The sequence below is a fragment of the Lepidochelys kempii genome, chromosome 11 (assembly GCF_965140285.1).
Source record: "Lepidochelys kempii isolate rLepKem1 chromosome 11, rLepKem1.hap1, whole genome shotgun sequence".
NCBI lineage: Eukaryota > Metazoa > Chordata > Testudines > Cheloniidae > Lepidochelys > Lepidochelys kempii.
The window spans coordinates 23,352,180-23,369,435 of NC_136390.1; the positions used below are offsets into that span (position 1 = coordinate 23,352,180).

A 17,256-nucleotide genomic window follows, 5' to 3' on the forward strand; every position below is an offset into this window, starting at 1 on the left:
AACATGCATCAGCTTTAGATAATGCAATCCCCAGTTCATTTGCTGGGCTTTGTTATTTCCAGTGAAGAAGTGACTAGGGAGCCCACTTGGTGCCGAGAAGCCAAAATGAGGCTCACCTTGGGGTTGGGGTGGGGAAATGCCTTAGTTCAGACCTATATGGGTCAAAGTATACAGGAAACATTGACCATGTTTGGCAGAAGAATAACTCTGATAAGCTCTGGGCACAACTAGAATTATGAAGATAAAAGTGCTTGATAGACCAAAACAAACACGATAACCACCCACAATACTCTGAAATATATTACAGTCCTCTTCTATGTATGTGCAGTGCCTGGCTAGGATTTGGAAAATAGATTATAAAACCCAGATTCTCAAGTGTGTCACAGCCAGTTTGAGCCACATCATTGGTAGAATCTGTAAACAGGTGTAACTGGCCACAAGAGGTTCCTCCTTGAGGTGGGGGAATCCTTCAGTGATTTACAGCCAGCATAATAATTCCTATGTCCTCTCCTCTGCCTTCTACCAACTACTGCTACCATGGATGCTGTAGTCATCCCCTGGGGCCAAAGGAAGCTGGCTTAATTTAGAGCAGCCTGAAGGCTGCTCTAATATACACCTGGATACCAGCCCAGGAGCAGAGCAGTAGGAAAGTACAAAGGGCACTTTTGCACATGCAATCTCTTCCTAAGATGCTCTGGGCACTGTAACTAATGATTGAAAAATTCAGCTAAAATTGGAAAAGTTACAGTAGGCATGAGCCTTAAAAAGTACTACAGTCTAGAAGACAAAGCATTTTGCAGGACTCAGATGATTTTAACCTAACTAATGTTTGTACAGAGAGAGCCAAGATGTTTATTTTTACATGAAAAGCAGTAATATCACAAAGTTTATTATCTTTGGACCTGATCCTGAACTTATTGAAGCTATCTGAGGTTTTCCCTTTGACTCAATGGGTGCAAAATTAAGCAGTTTGAAGATTATAACATTTTTTAAATGTTGTAATCTTCACATATGTTAAATGCATTCATGGCTGGGGTTTGAGAATGAGGTTAGAAACAACTAGCTGAGTTCTTTTTTATGACACTTGTTTTGTTCATGAGCGTGCATATGCATTTGTGTGTGTGCGTGTGTACACAAGCTTAGTCCTCAGGTGGAACTGTGGTTCCTGGGCTTTCGTTCTCGAAGCTGTTATTCTGGAAGGGAATGGAGGCAGCTGTGTTTACAGCTCAAGTCTTGGCATACATTTACCAGAATCTATTATTCATATCATTCAGTATCAGGGAGAGATCTCAGGCCACCTGTCTATCTGACAAATTCACCCTTTTGTGAGCTTTCTGTTCATAGCAAATTATGTTCACATTGATGAATTGAGTTTTTATGAGCATTACTAACTAACATTCTCACAGAAGGCCAGGGGCAATAGACTGAAAGTGTTTCTGGTCCACAAGTAAATGTTAAAAAGAAAAAAACCTGCCAGTATTTAAAGACAATTTGCCATGGAGGGATACTTGGAATATTTGGCAATGCCTTAATATTTATACATGCAAGACTATCCACAAATTAATGCAAAGAATATTTTTATTTCAAATAAAACCATAGGAAAAATTATTTTGTGTTATCCTCTGTGACAGTAAAATACTTCTTCTTTTTCCTGTGTATTAACAGGTAGCCAATGACCAGTGCAGAACTTAGTATGACAGAAATATGCCTGTTTGTGAGGCATCTAATAATCTGTTACACAAAAACTTCTTTTCGCCACTCCACCTTAATACAGCTATAAAGTATTAGTTGAAATAACGGAAACTAGAACATGAGTTATGAAGGAAGGTGAATGAGGAAGAAGGATCTTCAGGAGAAAATTAAAGGTGAAAATCCCCCATGAGGTCCATGGGTCAAAGCCAAGGACTTCAGTAGAAATAGTGAGTTATCTGACCCTCAGTGTGGAGATAAGCTCTCTCTGGATGAATCCATTGTTCAGTGAGGGGTTGATGGCAGCTGTGCGCCATATTAAGATCTGAGTCTAAATCTCCATATAACAGGTGATTTGACCACAAGGTAGTGTTTTTCCTAAGTGCAGCACTCTTCTACATCCTGCCATCCTAAATCTGTTTTAAATGAAGTCTATATCAGGCACAGAAACCACTGAGAATGAATAACTGGTGTGTAAAGCTACTGCAAACCAAAAGCCATTAGAGAAATGGATGGACCTACCTATAGGTGTAGCCAGTCACGTATATATCTGCTATGATAAAGATCACGAAACAAACATGAACAATCACGAGGGCAATCACTGGAAAATATGTTTTCCAAGAAACCTACAAACTGTGGTGACATTCAGATCTACAGGAAACCAATGCTAGTAGCCACATGTCTTAACATCCAAAGATTAGTTTTTCAATATGAAGACTACCAAATATGTAGTAAAAATTATTTTAAGCACCCCCTTAAAAATTAACACCTCACAGAGGAGCCTAATAGATATCATCATGGATGAGGAAGCCACACATGACATTTCCCCATTGCAAACATGGCATAATCTTTCCATATTTTAATGCCTGTGACTGCATAGTGAAGTCTATGGTTCATTATCACAAGAATGGTGCATGTCCCCAAGGAGTGAGAGAACACAGAATTAGCGTTGCTGATTCTGTTATCGTTCTTTACTTCAGCAGAATACAGGGTTCAGAACCTACAGTTTGATGAAGCAACATTATAGGTTTGTATAGAATATATGCCCCTCCCACAGCCAGATCTATCATACTCAAATTTGTGGAACAGGAAAAAGAGGACATGTAATGTGACTTGCTTGCCTGTTTATGCTCAGAGATCTGCAGGCAACAGGAAGTTCTTCTGACAGATCTTCTTAAGAGTTAAGTTTGTATCCACAAAGATAAATGTTTGTATCCACAAAGATAATGCTAAATGTTATAGATTGTATCAAGCTTACATTTTGAATTTGGTCTTTTGGGAGTTCTTTAGTTAGGAATGTTTGGATTGTAATCTTATGTTTCATTCACATAGTCAAGCAATTTATAGATCATCATTTTGTTCACTCATCACTTCTGGGATAGCAGAAAGCCTTTTAAAGTTGGCCATGAATGGCAGAGCATTGTTCTTTTTATTTTTTTTTTTAAACCCATGTGATAGGTATCTTCAAGAGTGTCAAACAAATTTGTAGAACTGGTGATTAGTTGCCCAAAGAGCATAATGTATGCATTATTAATTATAGAAGGTAAGTTTGGCTAATTGTCATTTCTATACAGTAGCACTGCACTAAGATACATTTTAACAATCTATAAATAATTGATATTTTTTTCTTTCATCTTCCTTCCTAGTTTGCATAAAACTAATGACTTGGTAAATGTTACTCGCTTCATCATATTCCACTGTTCCTATGAAAATTAAACTAACACTGTAACCTTAGCAAATAAGGAGATTTTCTTTTTAATATAGGTTAAAAAGAGAGGAAATATAACACTTGTAACAAAAATCTGATTCTGTGAAATCCAAATGAGAACCATAAATAATATAAAAAGTCAGCAATAAGTGTAGTACCTTAACAAATAGATTTTGACTTTTAAAACAGATCCAAAAATTCAGAAAAGTTGTGATTTTATTTTATTCCTCAAGTCTTCAAAATGGTCAGCAGTGTTATTTGTTCAGCTTTAAACAGGATACGACTACAACACACACACAAAAAAGAGATAGATCAAGGAAGGTTTCCTTGTGAAGTGGTAATATTTTCAATACTTATGAACTAACTGCATGCATAATCCCATAAATCTGGTTAGCCGAGGACTCAAAAATCTTCTTAAATGAGGTGTTTTGGTATAGTTTCTGGCTTCTTTGTTAATATGATTAGAGCACCTTGCTGGTTCCTTGAAATGAAGGATTTGCTACAATCAAAATACAGTATTCTTCTGACTTCTCTGTTATTTTTACAAATCCACAATCTGTCAGAGTACTATGTTACTGCACTGGGGCTTACTCTCCAATTTTCAATGCAACTGAATACATTCCCAGTTATTGATGGTACCGTGATTTTACATTCATTTGTTCTGAAATATGTTGTCTAAAAAATAAATTGAAAAGATCTACAAACTAAGTATTGTCTCCAATTTCCATATGTTGTTGTTAAACCTACACAGATACTTACATATGCTTCATTATGATAAAAAAACAGGTTGTAAGGACTGCTTCTGTGACCTTTTTTCTCATTTTAACCCTACTGATATGTCACCCATGGCAACCTTAAACCGATTTTAATAGAGTCTATCCTATTATTCATTTAAATTGAGGTGCAAGAGCACTTAGACCAGAGAAATTTGCATTCAGCAAATGGGGATTTGATGAGCAAAAATGATAAGATATATGTTGTATAACATGCCCTATTTTGCCAGCAAATAAACAGCTCTTGAAATTGATAAACTTCAGAATATTTTATCCTCAAATGTTTACACATAAATGATTAAAATGCATTAGCAATTCTGCTTTTGAAAAAAACATATTGGGGAAACAACACAGTTGTGTTGCTTAAATTTGTAATTAACAAATTTATTACTAATTCTGTTCAGTTCTTTAATATGCTGCATTCCTGAAGAAGAACATTAATACACAATGGCAGAAAGAAGCTAATTTTAAGACTTTGGAGAAATGAATGTCTTTTAATGCTGTGTGTTTCTCTTATCTACATGCCACATTATTGTAATAAGTACATTCAGGAATAATTTCTTTTCAAATATTTTTACAAATCTTGCTCTTATTTGCATGCAAGTAAGTTGTCAGCTTAAATCTTTGAAATGCAAAATATATCTCATTTCTATATTTCATCAAGGAGCCTTTCATGTTTAATAAATTACAACTTAGATCCTCCAAGACTTTGTTTTTCATTAACTAAAAGCAAAAGGATACATTTAAAATCTTAATCACAACCTGCAAGGGTATTTGCATGTTGCTGATATTTGTCTTGATGGGACTTTTAATATTTGCAAACTAATCAGGATAGCAAGGTTATACCAATAATTTCTGCAGACAATAAAAGTTTCTGTGTTTTAGTCTTTATTATAACAGAGTGTGCAACTTGGATAAAACTTTAAATGTCTTAATCCTCATGCGATGTAACAATCCATATGGATTTCTTTCCTAAAGAGTATGTCTATAAGAAAGGGCACCATTTCAGAAGTCCTGTAAAAGACGTTCAGAAGATTTTTGCATATGGATTCAGTCTCTAGAAATTATTACTGTTTGATTATGTGTTGGGCAGAGTCATTAACAAGACAGAGCAAGTAAAGTAAAACCCCTCCATCCCTTGATACTGAATAAAGACTTGTATCCAGTAGGAATAGATGAGCATCTGTCTCATGTATGATTTGACCCTCAGTTTAGCCTGGAATTTTACGAAACATCCTAGTTTATCTTGCAAAAGGTCTATTGCTGGTCTTTCTGTAATAAGGTGGGTCATCTCATCTTATCAGAGACAGAAATCCTGACAGCTGGCACCATTTCCTGATCCTGGTAGTCTCTGGGGACAACAGCAGTATGGTGTTACAGAAAAGGCAAACTTTTGCTGAACTTGCTGCTCCAAGACCCTCAGTTAATCTTTTTTTCTGTGGAGTTGAAGATGAAAAAAAAGCTAAAACAGTTCAAAATATGCAACTAATGTCGTGTAGTTAAACTGATGTAACATGCATGTTGTTTTGCAAGCTAACAGGTTAAATATGGCTTTGCTTTAAGATTCCTATCAAATTTTGTTTTTATAGAGAAATCTCTGAAAGCAGAAGGGGTTGAGGGAGGGTGAGGTAAAAAGAAATAAATCATTTAGTCTCAGGAACAGTAATCCTTGTTGAGGATTTTGGCTGATTGATATAAATAACATCGTCCCCGCCATCTGTCCGAAGAGGGACCTTTCCAGTTAGTGTTAAGCTGCAACGGCAGAATAATTAATGAATGGTGTCCTTTGTGCTGGTAATAAAGACAAGACAAATTATGTTATAATCCAACTGCTGCTCATTTGTCATAGCCAAATAAAATGTCAAATAAAAGTGAGGGGGGCACGGTGTTTGTTTAATGGACTGCAAGCTACCTGTTCGTATTGTTGACAGACAACTACAGTGTAAATTCTGTATGTGGAAGGCAATGAAGTGCTGTGAATCTAATTCAGCATTTCTTTTTTTTTTCTTTTTTCCTTTTCTTGGGGGGTGGGGGGCAGGGGACTGGCAGGGAGAGGAGGGAATGGTTACCAGGCTAACATTAACACACGTTTTAATTAGATAGCTATAATACCACTTTCCCCTTTGAGGAATGTTGGTTTAGATTACAGGGTGCAACGGAAATTACAGAAAATAATAACTTCAAAACAGCCCCAGTACTGCAAATCTGTAAGAATTTGGTAGCATTCTCATCTTACATTTTCAGGACAGATACATTCATCCAGTTGCTAGGAAAACCAAATAATGAAAACATAGCTGGGATTTAGTAAGTTCCAGTGGGAATTACCTATGATAGAGGGCAGGGCTGCACTTCCTCAGAACATGCTCCTGCTGTAAAAATTCACAAACCTGGCATTCATACAGGCATCTGTCGCTTGCTCTAATGCCAGTTCATAGTATACATACAAACATCTGCTTCCATGCACAAAGGGATACAGAACGCTTGACAGGTCTGTGTTAGCAGGGTTCGCAATGCCAGTTCTTTATGCAAAAACCCTAATGCTTCCCGTCAAGCCATTAGAAGTGATACAATCAGCCCAGGCCCCATTAAGCCATCAGTGTCCACCTGTGATAAAGATGGCCATTTGTTTTCTTAAAGCCCACTTAATGTCTGCTTAACTCAATTTGTCAGGAAATGTAGAACAATTTCCTCACAGCCTGAAATTTGGTAGTGGTTCAAAGTCAAAAGGCCAGGTCTAGTCTTATTCAAATGATATAATGAACAGTCTTCAAATCTAAATCTCCCTTGGGGAGATACTGTTTACTGTTGTTGGATTTTTAAAAATAATTTGGATGGGGAAAAGAATCAAATGTGCATATTTCTTTTGTTCCTAAAAATCTTGAAACTTCTAATCCCCAAATATGGCCAGTATTAGCACATATGAGGTATCTCCCTTCTTAACCTTCTGCAGAATTAGGAGACATCAGACCAAAGGTCATAGTGCAGCAAAATGTTATGGGAATGCGTATTTGAAAAAATATTTTCAGTGCATATTAAACAGATTTTTAAAATAATCACAACTTTACATTTTAATCAAGTAAAAAATATTTGCTTTTATCATGTATGGATCCAATCCTAAAGTCCTCCCTTAGGACCCAGACCTGTTCCCACAGAAGGCCGTGGTAATATCCTGTTAACATCAGCAAGTGCAGATTCTTCATTTCTGCTTGTTTCAATGGGAGTTTTGCCCAAGTAAGAATGGATAATATCTTAAGAAAGACTTCAGGATTTGGCCCCATGTTTCCAGCTGTTTTGTAAAGATTCCTGGTAACCATCTTAATTTCCAGGCAAGGAGAACGGGGGTGAGGGAGTGGGGGGGGGGGGAAATGTGTCTCATCTCATCCCAAATAGATTCCTCAGAATCCTTATTATTTTTTCTTCTTTTTTAACCCACTTCTATTATTCACATTTATACCACCCACACAACTCTGGGAAGACTAGAATGCCAATCAAAGTCATTCCTTAACACAGGCTTGGGGAGGGGTCACTCTTCTGAGCAAACAGAAAGCTCTCTGTGGCTAACTGTGCTGCCTTGTCGTGCTCTTTCCCCTTCCAAAGAGAATAAGATGCTCGTGAGCTGTAGCTCACGAAAGCTCATGCTCAAATAAATTGGTTAGTCTCTAAGGTGCCACAAGTACTCCTTTTCTTTTTGCGAATACAGACTAACACGGCTGTTACTCTGAAACCTGTCATTATGCAAGGTTATCTATGTGGCAGTCCAGAGCACTCCTGCTAAAACATCAACCTGGCCCACAAAGAAATATTCTAAATGCAACATTTGTAAAGTAAATAGGGATTTCTGGTTTCAAAAACATCAATAATTCTTTCATGGGAGAGTCTGTTTATGGATACACAGAGAATTGAAAAATAAAATTTGGACCATGGAAAAATTGCATTATGATTTGGAGCCTTTTAAACAATGTTTTTAATTTTGGAGATCATTTTTAAAAGGATAAGTAGCTATTTTTGCATCTCTGGAAGGAAGTATAGGTTAAGTATTGTAGCACAGACTCTCTGTTGGCTATAATTGCTGTTAGGGAGGTATGTGACGGCCACGAGTTGTGCATTTGCAGAGAAAATATCACACCATCCAGATGCTCAAGTCTGCTCTTTCTGTACAGAAAACCATGCACGAGGCTGAAACCGAATATGAAATCTATCAGAAAAGAGCTCCGCAAATTTTTTTCATATTTAAATGGAAACTAGTCATGAAGCACAATCGTCTCTACTGGGATCAGACTTTAACTGTTATTATTAAAGTCCTAAGTCTAATTAACCCTTAAAACTGACTAACAAACAGCATCTCTCTTTTATAATGCCCAGCTGATTGTATGTACTCTGAACATACAGTACCTACGTCAGATGCTGCTTTGTTATAATTAGAGCAGCAAATTTTTTCTTCCGTTTAGTATTTGCTGTTACATATTGCATGTAATGTATGGCACTGTTAAGGGGGAAAAAATTGGAGTCAAAGTGACTGGAAAGTTAGGTCTGGTCTGTAGCACTGTGAGATTGTTGACATCTGCCGAGGTTGGAGAGCTCAGTAAGCAGGAAATGGGGTGTCACTCTGAGTGGTAGTTTACCATTATCCTGGCATCCTAATGAAGTGTCTGCAGTGCACAGAGCTTCTGGATGGCATCTTAACGCACGGCTAAGCAAAAGCACTTCTCTCCTTGTCACTGTCATCCATCTGCCTGCACCCTACTGTAGCCAATGGGATGGAACCATGCTACAATGTGCTATAAGCCATTTAGAGTTGCACATTGCATAATCAGTCCCATCAAATATGTAAAAAATGACTATTATTGGTTATTTCCCTCAAACTCTGGCACCTGGAGTTTGATACATTAAAGTTTAAGTTTTGTAAGTGCTGTTTTTCCCCATTAATTCCACATATATTTTTGTTAAATGGGATTGAGTTGCAAACTCATTGTCTTAAGTCTTGCTAATGGATTGCAAGAGTTGTATGAATATTCATTGAAAACTCCACTCTGTATCACATTTGGTGAATTCATCAATTGGATATATAAAAAGGTTTCTTGTAATGTTCATTTTTTGCAACATCTATTTCTGAGGCATGAATAAAAAGTAACCAGTTTGTGGTCTGAATTGATTTATTCTCCTTGTACCAAGTATTAGTTAGTTTGCACATTCTTATGGATTTTTTTAAATGCTGTAGTATTTTACAGTGTATATATGCAATAAGGTTTGCATTGTCTATAGCAGATGATTAAGATTGAGACGTTAATGTTACACAAGATGAAATATCCTTGTTTTTCAAATTATATGAGGAATCCGATTTTTTAAAAAAAAATCTAACTTCACATTTTTTTTAACCACAATGGTCTTTGTTCTGAATACTGAAATCGACTGATGGCAGTTGGGGAGGTGGGCACTCAGCACCACTGAAAAATGAAGCCCAATGTGCATTTTGTTTTAAGTAAATTCTCATATCCTGATAATACAGAGGTAGTTGATAGGATTTGGGGTTAAGTTAAGCACTTGTACTATGGGAGAGCTTCTAAAATGGGCAAGGGCAGGACAAACTGGCCAGATCGGGTATTTTATTTACATAAACAAGAAAGCATAACATAATTTAGTTTCATCAGGAATTTTTCACAGACATTAAAACTATAGCAAACATAACAGCAGGGATGCTTGCACAGCAACACAGTGGGGAAGCTTGCAGAGCGTCTGCCCACACTATGGCTGGCAGTAGCCAGCACCATAAGTCTCACAATTTCATTAGCACTCAAAAATCCACCTAACCTACTCAGTTCTGATTAAACAAAAAACAAAAACAAAACCTGGCAGTTGAATCAATTGTGTGAATTGTTGGATGTAGTCTCTGGTTACGGAATTTGCTGTAGGAATAGTGTGTGACATTTTGAACACAGCATAAAGTTTCTCAAAAAAATGGTGAGCAGCGCAATATAAAAAGCGAGGAGGGAAACACGCTTTTTAAAAAAAATCTTAGTGTTGATGACAGCTCAATAGTGCAATATTTTATGCAGAATCATATAGCGCCTTTTCCCCAACCACACAACACAGTTCGGTTCAACAGGACAAAAAGAAGAGATGATGGCTTGAAATAAAATTAAGCATTAATGTGAGCCATAAATGCCAGTTTAACGTTAAACATGAACAAGTAACTGAAGCTGCTGGTAAAGGGAAATGGGTACTGTAGTAAAACTACACAAAGTAAGTCAGGCATGAATAATGCAGCAGGTCTGAGGAGGGTCAAAGGTCAGACTCCAGTACCTTGCAAAATAATGAATGCATGTCAGGTTAGAGACATACATCCCTTCCTAGAAAATGTGAGTTATTGGAGATAAACCTTGGACTTCCTGTTCTAAAACAAAGTGGTTTGTTGTAAATAGCTATGTCCATTTAAAATTAATGATTAAAAGAAAGATTCAATGGGATTTGTTTAAGTATTCTTTATGGACATAAAAGCTAAAGGTTACTTTCTTTGTTCATTTTCACCCAGCCACAGTTAATGTTACAGGCACATCATGTTTTCTTCCATGTTCAAATGTTTATCCAGAGCTCATTTTCAAAAGAGCCTATATAATATTAAATGCTTTGTAGCTTGTTTAATGCATTCTTCATTTAAATATAAACAAGAGCATCTCTACAGTCTTGCTTTCTTAAAGAGAACCTTATTTTTAAATACAGGAATGCAATTTCTAAATATATGTACTAGCAACATAAAAGTACCTTCTGCAATTCACATGAAATTATCTTAATTTGCTAAAATTGTTACATTCTCCTTCCATATTTATCCTAAAATAAAAAGGGGGGAGGGCCTAAATGTTCTCCCTGTTTATTATGTGTGTGTGTGTGTAATTTTTGGTTGTTTTTATTCCTATTGAAACAGTTTAGAGAAAAGAAAACAGAACTTTCCAGAACTTACTGATAATCTTTTAACAGGGATTTTTGTTGATTTTTGCAATTACAAGTTGTACCTTTGTGCTAGTTTAACTTAAAAAAATTAGTCTATTTCATATTCTGGACTTAGCCTTAGAGTTTCAAAAAAAGAAGTGTCAGATCTACAAAATGTCTTCTCTTTCTTTGTACTGTAAATTACTGGGCTTCATTAGGCAACAGATAGTTTGGTGATACCTCTCGGATGACTATTTACACAAATCTTCAGGTAGGATTTCCCTCCCCCTTCTTTTTAGTTTGATGAAGAGGCACCCATGAAAAAGATCTTCCCAATTAGGAAAATGAAGGGAGAAAATGTTCAGTGGCTTTAAAGTGGAACGCAAGGATTTCAGGCAGAGAAGAAAATGCATAGGTATTTCAAAATCAAACATAAGGACTTACATCCGATCTACTCTTAAATATTGCATTGACAAGGTCAAGAGCAGAGACAAGTCTGGCCGCTAAGATAGAAGCAGGAACAAGGTTTTTAAAAAAGTAGACAGTTTATCAACTTCAGTTTATAAAGTTGGAGAAAATTGTCTTTAACACATCCAAAAAAAATCAAGCGTATGTAGCATTTAAAAAAACAACATCAAGCATTTTAATGAAAAAGTACCCAGTGTTTTCATGGAACTATAAAAGGTAGAGAGAGTAAGCATTGTGGCAAAAATTCTGGGCTCAGCAGCTTTGTGTGGGAAATGGTGAAATGTGACTGTGATTTATAATGAGAAAAGGTATCTACAACATACAATTTTCTACCTAGCTGCAAATAATAATTCATAGTGATGTCCCTTCCAGATAAAATACCTTTGCTATGTAGGACCCATGTGGTAAAATGATCATGATAAATGTCAGACCAGTGCAGGTAACGGCTTTACAAACCATTAAGATTAGCTGGCTCTTTTTTTCGATGATAACAGTAACCATGCTGTGAGTCTATGTGGTAATAATATCTCAGTACTGATAAATGCCAGAGCCAGGCAGAGGTGTTTATCATTCCCTGTTCAGAAATGCTGACTAAAGTTACCACATGTTGCCTGTTTTTCCTCTTTTACAATAGGCTAACAATTAACGAATAGGCTGATTCATAAAATAATTTTATGCACCATTTCTTCTAGGATTTCTGTGCTTTAGAAATTGGTTAACTGTCTCTCATCCTATTTTCTCCTGGCCATGTCTTTGGTTATGCACTTTAAAAAGGAGGCAGAGTCTGCCTTTAAAAAAGAACTGTCCATACTTTCCATTTTCTAAAGGGATTGGGTATTAGAATATTACTGTGCATTTATGTAATGCTAAAAGTTTCATGGATTATATCCGTGTAAGAATCACTTCCCTGATCTCTGAAATGCAGTCACTTCTGGAATAGAGGGTGACACCCAGGTAGATATCTATGCAAATCAACCTGGGGGTGTGGGACGGGAAAACATCTCCATAGATGCCTATAATAAATCCTTCCTGTACTGCATTTCCCCTGAAGTATTGAGCACTCAACAATAAGCAAGCATCAGGTGCTTTGAGTTGTGGTGTTGACCTTCTTTCATAACTCTGTTTTTTAAAAATCCTAGGCTAGATTCACATCTGAGCTGAGTGGGTGCATCTGTGCTTAAGGCCAGTGAACGCTTTCTGGAAAACAGAATGGAAACTACCGTTGAGTGATATCAGTTGAAAAGTATACCTGCTATAATTTTATACAATTTTGGATAGCATCTTCAATTCAATTCTCACAGGACAGGGTGTCCACATGACAAAAATAACCACTACTTTTGGCAGCCTCAACAGAGAGGCCAAGGACTGACTGAGCATTGATACTGAACTACCTTCTCCACTGTACAGTTGGGTCCCTTGATATCATGGTCAAAATACAGTGATAGGGCTGTGCATAGAAACCTCTGTCTGTTGTCATCCATGCCTATGTCTGTTCTGTGGATAACTTCGTTCTCCAGGGTTGTCAGTCTCGCTACTTTCCCTGAAACTATATTCACATGAAAGATTTTGAAAAGAAAAAATAATCTCTACGTTGATTATTCGGAGGTCTAGTCTTTTCTCAAAATACTTTGAGCTTCCTAGGAAGAGATTGCACAATTAAACTCAATGTAAATGATGGATCTGTGGTGCTATAAATTTGCTTCTTAGATTATAAAATCTTCAGGGTAGAAACTGTGTATTCGTATGGTTTATGCAGCACCTAACACAAAGAGGGCTCAACTTTGACTGGAGAATCTGGATGCTAGACCAATATAAATATTAAATACTAAAATATACTCAGAATTATAGATGATAGTTAAGCTATAGATGATCAGATCAGAAAAGAATTCTCAGGTTATCTAGAACATGCAGCTTACAAGATGTTTTCTCTATATCAGGCCTATTGTCACCTTATCTAATCTGCTCCTAAATGAAACCACAGTTGTACGTCTTTGTTTTAGTTGCAACATCTCATGCAAATAAATGCAAATATCACAAGCATAAGCCATATGCAAAACGTTTGTCCTTGAAACCATGAATCACACTAAACTACAATGCTTATCCCGACCAAGACAGCAGTAACATTCTTAGTCCCATATTCTTTTGTTACTGATTGTATATTGGTAATGGTAATTGTTTCCTACTAAAAGGCAGTTAAAAATGATGGTACCAATACAACCAATTCTAGAAGATAGCTAAAAAAATTGAATTGTGTGTAGCCAACTGCTGATCACTAGAAAGCATGAGCTAAATCATAATATTAAATTAATATCCATAAGTGTGTGGATCAAAAGCATGATATAGAGAGATTAGCGGTAAAGAAAGGGAACCAATCTGGTCATTGGAGGAGTGCACAGGAAAAAAAAGACAGTAAAGATTACATGGTTACTCAGTTTAAGGAGGTGTCCAATGCAGATCCTGATGCACTGGTGGAATGTAGTTCCAGAATAGGAAACTCTACTTTATAAGAAGGCTACTTACTATTCACAAGTAGGCCAGCCGTGGAATATTTGCATTTGTACAAATCCAAATGGCCTATTAAAATAAATGCATAGAATACAAAGTCAGTTCTCTGATGAGAAAATGTTTCCTGATCCATTAGAAAGATTTTTCAATCCCTTGTAAGCTATTGTGTAGGCTCTCCATCAGTATCACATGGGGTAAGACATTCTAAGATAGCTGCACTTGTAACCACGTTAACAGTGTCCTCTAGTTTAAGCTCTCGTTACTAAGATGTCTGACATAACTGTATGCAAACAATATCCTAAAGTGACACTCAAATCTTATACTTTTTTTCTATTTTTCCCCATCAGAAAATCCAGACAGCAGCACTCGAGTTAAATCCATAAGGCGTCTTTTACAGAAGCTTCCTAGGCCAAACCGTGACACAATGAAAATCCTCTTTGAACATCTAAAAAAGTAAGTTAAGCTAACAGTACTAAAGGAGTGGGATTTTTAAAGGGGCCTAAAGGAGCAAGGTGCCCAAATCCTACCCTAAATATCTAACACTATCAATGCAGAATACTCTTTTTGCAAAACTGAATATGATTATCAAATATGTACATATATTCTATCTCTACTCACAAAAAGATCTGTACAGCTAGACTTAAATACTCATTGTTTTTATACTAGCAAATGGAACAATAGTACTTCTCTTCACATGGGGTAAAATGCTTTGGATTACTGTACACTAGGTTATGTTGAATTATACAATATTGTTTTACCCAGAATAATTTAGTATATATATATATATATATATGCAGTTGGTTTTGTAAGTTATGGGTTAGAAAATTCTCCTTCAGGTTTGTTTCTATTTTTGAGCTATGCACACTGTAAGGTATGTCATCAACAAGTTTCTATTCATATAAATGGCTCTTGTGCATGCATAAGTCATAAAAAAGACCTGCAGTTTACATCAAAAATTAGTTGTTCTACCTTACAGTGAAGTTCAGTGCAGTGGAGAATGCCTACACAAGTTCTTAGGAAAGATTTAAAGTGTCCATCTCCTCTGGAAAAGTTGATGAGATACTACAGATGTTCCATTCAGATACTATGGAGATGGACGTGGCTCACAAATCCAGATTTGTAAAAACAGCATTGTTGAGTTCCATGTTTATCATCTCTTGGCAATTTCCATATTCACTGTGCCCAGTTTACAAGAGAGAAATATGGCAGCCGTACAAAAGCAACCTGGAATCTACTGCAAGCTGGGTTTTCTTTCTTTCTTTTGTGGCATCAGTGGTAATGAAGTTTCTGAAGGCATTATTTAAAGTGGTCTGAAAAAAGTGAAAGGATCTATCATTTTCTACAGAAATGAGAGAGAAAGTACCTCTGCTTGTTCTCCAGCCCCTCATCAGTTCCACCACATCAATTCTGCCTCACCTCTGCCTCTCCTACAATTCCAAGGGTGGTTCACACACACACACACACACACATAGCAGGGTCCCTCCTGGGGAAGAAGCAGAGGAGCCATCCCAATATTCACAGGAGGAGAAGGTGTGGGGAGGAGGGAATAATAGGACTGGAAGGGACCTTGAGAAGTCATCTAGTCCAGTCCCCTGCTCTCATGGCAGGACTAAGTATCTAGACTATCCCTGACAGGTGTTTGTTTCTAACCTGCTCTTAAAAATTTCCAGTGATGGAGGTTCCACAACTTCCTCAGACAATTTATTCCAGTGCTTAACTACCCTGACAGGAAGGTTTTCCTAATGTCCAACCTAAACTACCCTTGCTGCAATTTAAGCCCATTGCTTCTTGTCCTATCCTCAGAGGTTAAGGAGAACAATTTTTTCCCTCCTCCTTGTAACAACCTTTTATGTTCTTGAAAACTGTTATCATATCCCCTCTCAGTCTTCTCCAGACTAAACAAACCAAATTTTTTCCAATCTTACCTCATAGGTCACATTTTCTAGATCTTTAATCATTTTTGTTGCTCTTCTCTGGACTTTCTCTAATTTGTCCACAGCTTTCCTGAAATGTGACCCCCCAGAACTGGACACAATACTCCAGCTGAGGCCTAATCAGCACAGAGTAGAGCGGAAGAATTACTTCTCATGTCTTGCTTACAACACTTCTGCTAACACATCGCAGAATGATGTTTGCTTTTTTTGAAACAGTGTTACACTGTTGACTGATATTTAGCTTGTGATCTACTATGACCCCCAAATCCCTTTCTGCAGTACTCCTTTCTAGGCAGTCATTTTCCATTTTGTATATGTGCAACTGATTGTTCCTTCCTCAGTGCATTTGTCCTTATTGAATTTCATCCTATTTACTTCAGACCATTTCTCCATTTTGTCCAGATCATTTTGAATTTTAATCCTATCCTCCAAAGCATTTGCAACCCCTCCCAGCTTGGTATTGTCTGCAAACTTTATAAGTGTACTCTCTATGCCATTATCTAAATAATTGATGAACATATTGAACAGACCCAAACCCCAAACTGGTCCCTGTGGGACCCCACTCAATATGACCTTCCAACTTGACTGTGAACTGAGGAATGGCGCCACCATCAGTTAGTAGGCTCTGGTCTGGTCCCCTTTCTCCCCCTGCCCTATCCCAAGAATGGCTTCAGCTCCTGAGTGGAGTGGGGAGAGTTCTGCCTACAGTGGCTCTGATTGGCTGTTTATACCCCTGGAAGAGAGGAATTGAGGGAAGCAGCCAATCAAAGGGGGCTTACTCTTAGGGAGGGCTGAAATGACACCCCCAGCTCTAGTTGTAGAAATTGTATTTGCTGGTTGTGTGACTCCTTTTGACCAGGCACACTTTAAGCACTGTTTGTAGGCCAAATAATGCCTTCAGTGATGCACCGAAGTTGCATTATTTTCAATGGGATTGGACAGGTGTATCAGGTTACAATGTAGTAAACAACAAAGGATAGAATCCAGCTCCTCTCTTAACTGTGCTGGAAATAAGAAATAAATAAATAAGCATTTATGGAAATAAGAAACTGAGAACAGATCAATGCAGCAAGAAGGTGCCATTTTACAAAGTCACTACTCAGAGTAGAACTGCTCTTAACATGAGGTGTATGTACGGCCTAAGTGGTTTGTATGGACTCATTCAGGCCCTTGGCACAGGGGTGAAGTTCACCCAGTATAAATAAAAGTGACCCCCACAAAACAGACCAAAGCCAGCTTTTAATGAATGGTACCT

The 17,256-nt window shown here is 37.2% G+C and overlaps 1 protein-coding gene across 7 annotated transcripts in view; it reads left to right on the top strand.

The window, feature by feature from the left end:
- Positions 1 to 17,256, top strand: part of ARHGAP15 (Rho GTPase activating protein 15) — a 463,932-nt gene that overhangs the window by 415,162 nt on the left and 31,514 nt on the right. For all 7 annotated transcript variants that reach the window (XM_073305398.2, XM_073305399.2, XM_073305401.2 and 4 more), the window contains one exon: positions 14,415 to 14,520. In XM_073305398.2, coding sequence (XP_073161499.1) covers positions 14,415 to 14,520 — 106 coding nt within the window. The remainder of the gene's footprint in view (positions 1 to 14,414; positions 14,521 to 17,256) is intronic.